This window comes from Pundamilia nyererei, unplaced genomic scaffold, assembly GCF_000239375.1.
Source record: "Pundamilia nyererei isolate P.nyererei 1_Seehausen unplaced genomic scaffold, PunNye1.0 scaffold00194, whole genome shotgun sequence".
NCBI classification, from domain to species: domain Eukaryota; kingdom Metazoa; phylum Chordata; class Actinopteri; order Cichliformes; family Cichlidae; genus Pundamilia; species Pundamilia nyererei.
The window spans coordinates 1,114,536-1,126,844 of NW_005187595.1; the positions used below are offsets into that span (position 1 = coordinate 1,114,536).

The 12,309-nt window shown below is 40.2% G+C and overlaps 1 protein-coding gene and 1 pseudogene across 3 annotated transcripts in view; both read right to left on the bottom strand.

Annotated features, from left to right (window-relative positions):
• The window catches only part of LOC102193041 (OX-2 membrane glycoprotein-like), an 18,416-nt gene extending 9,102 nt beyond the window's left edge, over positions 1 to 9,314 (bottom strand). The window contains exons 1-7 of one of the 3 annotated variants that reach the window (XM_005747344.1): positions 9,160 to 9,314; positions 7,454 to 7,536; positions 7,184 to 7,313; positions 5,485 to 5,808; positions 4,357 to 4,686; positions 1,491 to 1,646; positions 921 to 1,022 (exon numbers count right to left, since the gene is read on the bottom strand). In XM_005747344.1, the coding sequence (XP_005747401.1) occupies positions 921 to 1,022; positions 1,491 to 1,646; positions 4,357 to 4,686; positions 5,485 to 5,808; positions 7,184 to 7,253 (982 nt within the window). In that variant the 5' untranslated portion in view covers positions 7,254 to 7,313; positions 7,454 to 7,536; positions 9,160 to 9,314. Of the gene's footprint in view, positions 1 to 920; positions 1,023 to 1,361; positions 1,647 to 4,356; positions 4,687 to 5,484; positions 5,809 to 7,183; positions 7,352 to 7,453; positions 7,537 to 9,159 lie in introns of all 3 variants that reach the window. The other 2 variants (XM_005747343.2, XM_013914406.1) reach the window with 2 other exon arrangements.
• An 832-nt stretch (positions 9,315 to 10,146) lies between these two features.
• LOC102194288 (OX-2 membrane glycoprotein-like) lies at positions 10,147 to 11,757 on the bottom strand (annotated as a pseudogene).
• Positions 11,758 to 12,309: the final 552 nt, after the last annotated feature.

Sequence of the window (12,309 nt, forward strand, 5' to 3'; positions counted from 1 at the left end):
TATATATATAATGTTAGAAAAGTATGTTAGAAAATAGGGGTGACGAGAGTAAACTGAGCTAAAACTAGCTAAAATGTTAATGGTAATGATATATGATCTACCTCCTTTATATACAAGCATTCAAGAATTTTTCCCCCTTTTTGTTCATTTTCAAAATTACAAATGACAAAATAATTAGGTTTAACTTTGAAAAGAAAACAAGTTTTATCTGTCAGTCCTTGAAGCAGTAGTTGTGCCACTGTAGTTCTTGGAGGCTGATTTGGTATGTCACAGTCCATAAATGCCAAGATGTTTTCTGTTCATGTAACCAGAAGAAATGTGGACACTTTATCACAGTCACGGTGACAAGAGGCACTCAAAACTTGGCCAGCACAGCAGGCCACTAGACAAACACTGCATATGCACTGAGGGTTTTTCTCACATCACGGACATCCTGTGATAAAGGAAAGCCTAGAAAATCTTAAGTAAAGCAGAATTTAATAAAAAAAAAACAACAACAACAACAACAAAAAGTCTGGTAATTTCTTCTGCTTGACATATATAATTACATGGTTCCTCATAAAGGCTTCCCAGAATAACTGTTTTGCTGAACTTTGAGGGAATACCTCAAAGGGCTTCTTATGGACTTTCTTCAGCCATGTTTTCTGGAGCTACTAGGATTGAGAGTGCCAACCATATAAGGGAAATCTTCATATGGTCTCGTAACAGAAATTAGTCTATGTTTGATGACAGGCTGTAATTTATTATTGCAAAAACTACACTCACTGCATTTCTGAAATGCCTTTTGACACCACTAAACGGCAAAGCTGGCCTTGTTGCGTCAAGCTAAATCCTAGCACTCCAGTAACTGAATGCTATTTAAGAAATGCAAATGTGAAGCTTTTTAAAAAAAAAAAAAAAAGCTTAGATTTTAGACTCACCATCCGTACAGATGAAGCACTTGCAGAGACACACACACAAGCACAAGAGGAGGACCGCTGCCACACCGCACACAGAGATGAGGATAACCATGGCTGGACCCACTGTGGCACACAAACACACAAGCTCACATTTCCTCCAAAACACAGATGATGTCTAAAAGTAGGATATATATTATGTATGACATCTGGAATAAACATGTTAGGTGATGTGGTAAGACAAGAAAGGTTCTCTGTACTAAAAATAATCCTTCCCGTACTATGTGGCATTACAGGATTCGGGACCCCATCAAAGCAGCCATAATTACCCAGCACTAAAATAGCAGAGAATTCACATTTGTCAACAAAAGCTCCTGTTCCTAGTAAAGGAGCTTTTACACATTATGGCATATTATATTTGCTATAATGTGTGACAGGACAAGACATCATTCAGGAGGTCCTCACTGTTTGTGTTGAGGGACATCAACAGGGGTTTATTCAAACCCGGGTGGTGCACGATGCACTTGATGGACAGGTCGCTGAACAGCCCAGACTGGAAGAGTAGCGTGCTCGTCACTATTGTTGTACCGTCGCCTTGTTCGTAGGCCGACGAAAATGGTGGGCCTAGGGTTCGGTTGTCACTGCCGACGTTCCACATGATCTCCGCTGCAGGCCGGGACTTGGCCGTGCAGTTGGCCTCAGTGATCCCTGAAGGTGAAGTCACCTGGCTCACCTCTGGTTTGGGTAAAACTGTAGAGAGACAGACTGAGTTAATGGCTGCTTGAAGTTTATTTTGCAATTTTTCTTAGGTCATTTTTTCATTCTGTGTTACTCTTTTTTGGTATTCTTTTAGTTACACCACAGAAAACAAAGATTTGCTCATCTGCCTTCCTAATGAAGATGGACAAACAGAGAACATCGCCTGTCAATCTTTCTGCCCCGACGACACAGTGACACAAGTCGTCCTCCGACAGGCCTGAAAACAAAAGCCAGACGGAGAACAGAGCCAAAGCAGCTTTTACTGACTGTGTGTGTGTTTATGTGTGTGTCTGGATCTGGTGTCTGCTTCCAACAGTTCAGACAAAAGCAAAGCCTGTTAGGAAAGCAACATACGCACACACACAAACACACAATAGGCTTTGTGTCTAGGGAAACAGTAAACCACTCATCCCCTGGGCTTGATCCCACATTAATCACCACTTTCCCCTCTGTGACACCCCTCTCTCATTATCACTCCAAAAGCACCCACACACGCACTCACAGAGGAAGATCAGCAACTACTCTCAGTCCTGGAACTTTTGCTCATGATCACTAGAGCTACATTTAGTCTTCTGATGGAAATCTACGTCCCAACTGACGTTTTAACCCAAAACTCATTTTTTTCTCTACACCACAATCTTGCACACCATTCAAGTCAAGTTGTGGTATACACTGATCCAATGCAGTTACACTTCTCAGGAGGCGCAGGCCAGGTTACGTGGAAGCTCACAGCATACAATTAAAATGGGACTCTGGTTCTGGCATAAGTTACTGAGTAGATCTGATGCAGAAGTATAATTCATGTGTAAAAGTGTAATAGTGGTCTAAGCAACTCTCTCTCACTGAGGGGAAAAAGAGATCAGAACAGTAGTTAATGACCCTCTCCAGTACCTCTCACCTTTGAGCTGCCTGTGGTTTGTTTATACACTGCTTTTCCTTTTCCTGAGCTATATACAGGATACACACACACATACACTAGTACACATTTCCTCTCAGCCCTCAGTATATTCTCATTGTGGTACATGTCAAGACCCTTTTCCGAGAGGGTGAAAGATAAGGCAGAGACCATAGAAAGGCGCCAGCACCAGTGTATTTAGCCCGAACTTTACAGCCACACCTTGTTTTTCCTCTTTTGTGTATCATGTTCTGGGTTAAAGTTAGGAGCAGGTTTAGGGAAGAAAACTAGTTTAACTTTCTAGCATGTGACACTAACCCATACTGTATAAATGTTCCTGTAAACAAATACAGGATTGGTAATATTAATAATATGTTTTACTTTCAGAGATCCATGTTCCGCGTGGGAAATTAACAATAGCGCTACTCATTGAACTGGAATGATCAGTTTGGTCAGTTCAAGGTCCCATGCCATTTAAATTTTTTTCCAACATATTATTTTTATTCTAAATGACACTAACAATGGGCACAGATTGATGGAAAGGATGGAAACACTTTTCCATGTCAACACCCAGCGAAATATTTATCTGACATTTCCTGGAAACAGCTCACATTAGTCATTTCCAGATGTCCAGAAATAGTCTTATCATCATCTTCATCTTTATTACCATTATTATTATTATTATTATTATTAAGTGTTCCCATTATAAAATGAAAATTGTAGGTGTGCCTCCTAATACAACTAAAGCTAAAAGAAAATTGTTTTTTTTAATCTGCTCTAGTTTATATTTGCTAGCAAATGCTCATGCTCCAGTATTGTTTGTACCTGTAAGCTGTTCTATGTGTCTAAACACAAAAAAGAAAAAAACCCACATTGCTAGATCTTTCAGGATTTGTGGGTATAATTGATATGTTAGTGCGAAATAGCAAAAAGATAATTTCACAAGGTGCTATAGATGCAACAAGGCAAAAAAAACAAAACAACAAAAACATGCAATTTTAGCTTGTTGCTGGGTAGTTGCACGGCAACATGATTATGCCACAATATATGAGATAGATAAGAACAATCAGGGGTCTCAGATATACCTGTGTGACAAATTTGGTTCCTCAACTCTTAATTCTGAAGGACAAGTTGGTGGTCAAAGAAACTAACAGACAGAGATTTTTGTGTATTTCAATGAGAAGATTGCCGTTGCTCTGTTGTGGGATCTCCCAATCGTTTTATGTGTATATATGGAAAACTGGAGGCTGGGAGAGCAGCAGCAAGGGCCAACACATATAATAGGTACGACACTCACAGCATGAAAGTAGGCTCTGTGGGAGATATGGGTTGCAAAGTGGCTTGCAGGTGGGTAGCAGCTGTTGTCAAGCTAAGGCAACTTAAATTGGGGGCTCTATATGAGATTTACCAATAAGATGTGTAGAAGGGTATCAGCTGACATGGCATGGTAATAAGATAAGCTACCATGACTACTTATCATGGCTACTGCCTGCCTGAAATAGCGCCTGAGCAATCATCCAGTGTATGATCCTTGCTTGTCTCAATTCGAGCGAGGAGGGTTGTAGTTTAACTTTGAAGAGTATATTCAAAGCTGGGGTTGTGGAGATTAGCCATATATAGAGGCGCTGATTAAATATGGCTACTGAGTTGCTAATGACTAAATGTCATGACAACTTTGTCAGCTATATGTAATGACAGACTTTGGATAACATAGAATTCATCACCTAATAGGGAACAATTTCCAAGGACCAAATACAGTAAAAAACAAAACAAAACAACCAAGTAAACAAAAAAATAAGATCTCACCATAAACAGAGAGGCATGTCGTGGCGGCCCGGGTGCCATCTGGGTACGTGTGGAACTCACAGGTGTAGCAGGCCTCGTCCTCCGTTCGGACAGCCTTTATCGTCAGCTCAGTGTGTCCCAGGGTTCGGCTCAGGCTGACCTGACCCTTGAACTGTTCCTCTATTTTGTAATGGTTGCCTTCAGCAACGGAGCCAACAGTGGTGGTGTCACCCTGCTCGGCTGTCTTCCTCCACAAGACCTGTCGGACCCTGCCAGGGAGGCTGTACCAGCATGAAAGGGTGGTCGGCTTTCCACTTATGGCCGTCTTATTGCCATCGAAATGCACTTTTCCTGGTACACAGAAAATTGTAGCCAAATCAAGTCATTTTTATTTATACAGCAGATTTTAAAATAACAGGAGTTGCTCCAAAGTGTTTTATAGTCATCTAGTATGGAAAAGTAGCTGTCTACACTGATATTCATTAACTCCATGCAGCTTTTAGGGTAGAAGAGATGGTCTTTAAATAAGAATAATGTATGAGCACATTTAGCAGTAATAACAGAAAGCACTAAGGTTAGCAGCCTGGGTGGGCTCTCCTGCTCCTGCTGATCTGAGAGTTCAGACTTGAACCTGCTACTTCCGGTTTTACAGGATTTTGCTGCCCTCAGGCAAAACAAAGCTTATACTGTGCAATGTGACTTCCACAAATAAACACAGTTGCAAAAGAGGCTTTGACTTTATCATAAAGGCACAAAAGTTCAAATGTCAGTTGGAGCTGCTACCCTGAAAAATGCAGACCGAAGACTGTTGTTTTTAAGAAAACAGAATCAAGGGGATGTTATGAGAACCACCAGTAAGGATATTATTGCAGAATGGGTCTAAGGAGCTTGGAGGCTAGTGAAGAGGTTTTATCTCTCAATCAAGAAGCTTCTTCAGTTCCAGGAGAACAAGTCCCACTAGGGTTTAAATACCTGAGACTCTCCATCATTTGGTTTTAGAACTGAAGAAGCTTCTCAGATGAGAGCTTAAACACCTACAAGAAACTCAAAGTTCAGTCACTTCCACAGACATGACAGAATGGGAACATTCCTAAAAACGGCTCTGAGGTTAAAGCTCATTTTAGACATATTTGTAAGATTTACTCTCACCGATGATATTGAAGCACGCCAAGCCTTGTTGCGTGCCCTTGGGGTAAACATCAAAGATGCAGTGGTAGCAGCCGCTGTCAGCAGCCTGCACTTTCGTGAAGGTTATGTAGCTAGCGTTGTGATGAGAGACAGTGAGCTGCACATTTTGGTCTTGGTGACTGATGTGGGGCGACGCCCCCTGTTCGTACGCCAGAATGAGCTTGTGGTGCTTGTTGAGCCAGCGCACTTGGTAGACCATATCACCTGGCTCCGTAGTGATGTTGCAGCCGAGCAGTAAGGGACGACCTGCCTCTGCGGTCAGATTAGCGGGAGCTAAAACCTTACCTGACGTAAGGCACAAACACAGAGTCAGCTCCTGTAACTCTAAAGACTTTTTCACTGGTAATTATGTGGGGAAGTAAGAGTAACACTGAATTTAAAAACAAAACCCTATTGCATTACAAAGTTGTGAGGGCTTGAAAAGGGGGCATCTGGACTTGTTTTTTTCTGGAAAAAAAAATTTATGTTTGACTAAAAGTGGTCTGATTGGCCTTTTTAATGCCCAGGTAATGGAGAACCTACAATGAAGTTTACACAAAAATACAAAATTCCATCCATCCATTTTTAGATCACGTGGGGTAATACAGAGGTGTTTCCAGGCTAGCCAAGAGACATAATCTCACCAATGTGTCCTGGGTTTACCCAGGACATACTCATAACACATCACAAGTAGAAGGAGGAGGGGACCTCCAGATCAGATTCCTGAACTCTATGACTAGATGGAATAAAATTAGAATATAATTTAAAATCTTTATTCTGAACCCTAAAAAAAATAGGGTTCCCTAAATTTTCTTTAGGGTTTTTCAAATTTTACTGATATGTCAGTACAGACTTTGTGGTTGGTTTATTGAAGCACGCCAATAAACCAACCAGATCCCTAGTTTCAAGTGTTATTTGACACATTGTGGAACTCATTTATTAAATTCTGGTCCCACTTAGAGTAAGCTAGTAGGGTAGACTATCAATTACTGTCTTCCGTGGTGTGAGGCTACCTCATTGCTATTGTATGACAGTGCATTGTGCTCGGCTTCTAACTTGTCAGATGTGGTTAAAAAAATAAAACAGCAATGGGTAAAAGTCCTAGAATAAAATCCACAACCAACTGGTGATGACACGATGGCTAATTCCATTTTTTATAAACAGCTTTTGATAAACACATTTGCTGCTGTGCAAAAATATTGTGCAATTATGCATCGAACTAATGAGTCTAGTAAGGTATGTAGAAATAATCACATCAGCGACACGAAACAGAAGTCAAACAGGTTGGGCACAACTGCTTCAATCTTAGATAATTGCATTTTTTTTAACTCTTAAAAATAAAAAATAATTACAGCTATGATATAGAGCAAGAGTAATATGAAGACAAACCAGGACATATGCAGTTACTTTCTTGCAGAGGCAATTCCATGCAAAACCAAGCTCACCATTAAACAAAAACGAACTCACTAAAGTTAGAGTTTTCTCTTTCTGACTTTTGCAATCTCATGCCTACGGTTTGTAAGCTAACAGTCTGCTCTGAAAACAGCCTAGGCCATTGTGAAACTTTGGTTATAGCAGCAAGTGTAATCATCATGTAAAAAAGGAGGCTATAATCATTTTGCAAAAACACAGAAAAAAAGAAGAAACTCAAAAATTAAACACGCACACGTATCTGGAATACCTTGCGTCGTAGAGACAGCTGTTCCTACGATCCAGAGCAGCAGACGCAGCGGGATAGAGGACCCACACATCGCACACTGAAGCAGGGTAACCGACTCAAGCGCTGACCCAATCTTACATCCAGACTGCAGCTGCACACACAAACGCAGTCAGGGAGTTTGACCACAACCTTAATCGCAGCGGGGAAACCTCAAGGTTAAGCACTTTTTACAGCTTCTGGCTAAATAAACAGGACAAAGAAAAAAGGAAATAATATTCCTAAAAATCATACCCCTGTCAGCTGTCCAGTGCTCTACTTGTTGAGCCGCTGCTGGTCAGAACTGTAGATCCTGCATGTTCTTGGGAAGCTGTCAGCTGTAATGGAAAAGCCAGAGGAGGACATTAGCAAAGACGTCAGCATCATAAGAAATTAAACTTTTTCTTTAGTATTCTTTTTTCTTTTGGACATCTGTGCATCCCACGGTTAGTTTCCTTTAAAAGTTGCTGCTATGGCGATTTGTAAGCATCAACAACAACAGATGCTGATTCAAGGAACATTACCTGGGGTCTAATAGGGGGTTTTATATCTTAATCAACAGCATGCGCTCACTCCGGTGAGCCCATAATTATCTGGCAACGCAACACAAGCACACCTCTTACATGTCTAGACAACATCAAGCCCTGAGGTTTCGACATCGATACCTGCAACCACAAAGGAATTACAGTGGCCGGATGCTGAAGATGGAGGTTGGAGGGAGTCATTAAGGTGAGCACAGCATGCACAAGGACATGCAAAGCAGAGGGTGTGCAATCACCAGCCGAGCCCAGCAGTGAGTAAGCTGTAAACATCATACTCTGGCATAGCTCTGCTCTCATTGTTTCACAGAGACAATAGAAAGTCACCACTGTGGCTTTACTTGTGAATTGTACTTGGCTTGCATCAGCTCTCCGCATCCTGGAGAAAAAGGCTGGAGGAATTTGGCACAAAGTGACTTTTGATTAAACTTGCTCTGAGTCAGGTGAAGTGGACTTACTGGTAAAGAGAAACCTGCCTAAACCACAAGACAGACCACGTCCAGACCTCACAGCTTTTACGGGCATTATTTTGCACCATTTACACTGTCAGCCATCTGGCTTCAAACAAGCTGCCTGCTCCTGTTGGGCAACAGTTAAATCACTTTTCCACTATAAAGCCATACTGATGTCTCACAGTAGGCTGGGAGACTCAGCCAACAAGGCCAAACAGATGTAGGCTTTTATTGTGAAAGTCCAGCCTAATTTTCTTCACATCCAAGGCAAGTCATCAATGGAAGAGACAGCGAGGGAGCTAGAAGTTGACTGACAACAACATTTCAAGATCAACAAGTGAGAAAGTGAAACCTGGGTGCCAACCAAAATCCAGCCTCAGGAGACAGACTGAACACATCTTGAACAGATTTCTAAAAAAAATAAATAAAACAACAACAACAACAACAACAACAACAACAACAACAACACACACACACAAAGAAAATTTCCCCCACATTTAAAAACAAAGTTATCACATTTTTATTTTTCAAATAACAAAACGAATTCTCTTTTCATGAGAAAATCACTGTACTTAATAATATACTATATAATACTATAGTATAAAATAATAGGGACAGATTAGTGCAATGCATGAAAAATGCACAGTAAATATCAGTAAGCATATCTAAGTAAATATCAATCCTTTAAAATACTTTAGTCACAGGTGCAAAACAGGAAAAGTGTGATAAAGTTTGAGTTTATATTAATCCAAGTCATTTTAAGTCGATCACAGTCATTCGCTATGAAGGTTAAGGTCAAAGTTAGAGATGCTGTGAAGAATTTGACAGCAGGTGGGTTCAATTTAAACGCTCAAAGAAACAAATGCAAAGCATGCAAGCGTTAACCTTTAAAAATATTTCAGTCCTTCCGCACGTGCTTACTTAAAACTGTTCAGAATTTACAAGGAAAAAAATAAAAATAAATAAATACCTGCTGACAGAGTTTAATCCGCAAAGACAAATGGGACCCGGCGTTCGCCCTGTGCGTCAGGTGAGGTGAAACTGGAAAAGTATAATCCACAGCTCGTACATTAAACCAATACTCCAGCGTGTTGTTTCCTTCTGCGTTTTTTCAGCCCATGAACTTTGCAAACGACCCTCTGAGGACGGGAAAGATGAACAAACAGAGACCCCCAGAGGCCGAATGGCGCAACTGCAGTTCAAGAAATCAACTGCACAGGTTCAACCATTCGTTATTAGAGCTAATCTGCCACAAAGAAGCTCAAAAATAACCTTAATTTATTTTATTTAAAGTGTTTATTCAAGTAGACTAAGTCGTCTTTTTTAATAAAGGGAAAATTAAAAATATTTATGAGTTATTATAAACCTTTTTTCTGTTCTTTGTTGAATTTGGATTTTAGATTATTCTGAAAAAGGTCATGACCCCAAACCTGTTTTTTGTTTTTTTAGTGGCCTAAACCTTTGTTACATTATATACATCTTTTAAATGTAACCGAAAGCAGAAGTAAATATGAAGGTGAAAACAATTACATGGACAAAGTGGAAGCAGTTATATAAAATGATTTATTTCATGAACAGAAAACATGAAAATAAAATAAAAATCAATGTGAAAATTGTATTAACAAAAATTACAAAAAATAAACACACAGACAAAAAAATAAAGACACACAGCTACAAACATGCATCCAGACAATTAAATTTAATTACAAACTCTCAAAGCTTCAGAACACATTAAACACAATCAGACCTTCTGATTCAGTTTGATTAAATGCATTTTGTTAAGTACTGTATGTTAAGTATACAATAATCAGCTGTCTGCTAGAAAAATACAGAAGACAGCCAATAGGTTTCAGATATAGTAAAAAAACTTGAGAGCATCAGGGTTTCTAATAACAATATGACAAAGGTATCTTAGCCATATGTGTTTTTGATTGCGGATTGAATCACATCATATATTTTAGAGCAGCTGCAAGACAAAACAAAGGAGTCAAACCAAAGAGTTAGGCTACAGTAGCAAAGGTGTTAGATTAATTCAGATAGCATTTAAAAGACTTACCTTTTTCCTGTTTGTAAGAATAGTGACAACAGCAACAACACAAACGCAGATCACTGCACCCAACACAATGATCCAAGTAAAATCTGGAAGAAAACAAATGGAAATGTGACATAAAACACTTGAAAGAAATCAGGAAATATTAGACTTAATTTAAAATCTAGAATTTTAGACATGAGGATTACAGAGTAGTGACAAACCCTAATATATATAATGACTTTGAAAAAGGTACCTTCCTTTACCATCTTACCATCATCATTATCGTCATTCCCACCATGCACCTGTTGGACCTCAAGAATCATCACCATCGTTTCTCTCTGAGGAGCAGAGAGCACTCGTGCTGCACATTCCACCTGCGTGCTGTTGTTACGTGAACCTGAGAGCACAGCTGTAGTGGTGACAGTGAATGTAGCGTTGGTGTTGGACACACTGACAGTGTTGTACTGTGAGAAGCTGAGATCTTGTTGTGAGACACTGAGTGTTACAGTGGGAGCAGGTCGACCAGTGGCTGAACAGGAAACAACCCACTCTTCAGTAGAGTTTGACTCTCTGACATCAACAACAGGTTCATGCAGCTCTGTGAAGGATCAGGAAATATTATCAACATGCTCTTACAAACACACAAGCTGCCTACACATTTATGTCCTCCTTGAGGCACTTGTTGTTGGTTAAAGAAGGTAAAAGTTCTCACCATAAACTTGGTGGCAGGGTTTACCTGTGAAGGAGCCTTCAGGATAAGTGTTAAACAGGCAGTGATAGAAGGCTTCATCTTCCTATGTCACATTCCTGATGACTACGATGAGTTCTGTAGTCCAATATATTTAAACTTAACTTTATCTGTGAAGCCGTCATTCACTCTCTGACCAAAGTACTTGTTGTAGGTGGCAACATTTGTCTCCACATCATTTGAACTTTTCTGCCATGCAACCTGAAGGATGTCTTTAGTCTCCAAGAGCTGACAGCTCAGTTCAGCATCTTCTCCCACTGCTGCCAGCACAGTCTGCTGTGTTTGTATCACTGCTGTTAGAGCTGCATGGAGGAAATGAACAGTAAGAATTTCATGCAACAAACTTAAACTGAGTGAAAGAAACAGATGCCACCTCCCTCAGCTTTTCTTTTCTTTTCAAAGATTGATAGACAAAAGCAAACACGTTTCACCTGTTGTACCTCTAATGTGAACATCAGTTACTGCTGAACTGGCTTCTTACCTGCTGGAAGGACTCCGTAGACAAAAAGCAGATATACAAGCACATTCTGTCGCATCATTGCTGCAAGTAGCTAAACTGCAGATTCCTGAGTGCGAAAAAAAAAATAAAAATGGAAAAGTTTTATTTTGAGCAAATGTGACCACATTTACTCCCACGCTCAAAGCCAACGCAGAAAAAGCACTTAAAATCACTAAAAGCAACAAAACGTCCTGCTTTTTACTTACTTTTGCAAAGCTAGTTTGGCTTCCTGAGAATAAAATGTAGGGTGTCACACCACAAAAGAAGTGACGAGCAACTTCATGGTATACCTCTGTCTGTTTCACACTGTTTAAAAAAAAAAAACATACTACATACAACAAGCCATACAACAAGCATACAAATTGCCCACTTTTTTTTTAAACAAAATGCATTAAGTTACACCACCTCTAAATATTCATCCCTGAAGATTTAACATCCCAAGCGTACCGAACTATATGAGCTGGCACCAAACGAGACTGTCATGGTCCTGCGACCATGACTCGGTAACTTTGTGTTTGTGTTCTTTATTGTTATTATTCTCTTTATTATTCTTGGGCTGTTTTGGGATGGTTTGTGTTTTGGGATTTTAGATACTGGGTTTTGGGTTTGTGCTCACTCTATTGGTCCCTGGTGTTAGTGTTCCCCTGTCTCGTCAGGTTAATCAGGTCCAGCTGTGTCTCCCACCTGTGTGTGATTTCCCAGTGTCTCTCTGTGTACTTATAGTGTGTGTTTGCCTCTGTTCGTCGTCGCGTCGTCTGTATTCATACCTTGTGAAATCCCCTGCATGCTCTCCCTGCTGTTCTCCCTTCATGTTCAGGGCCCTATTTCAGGAAGCCGGTTT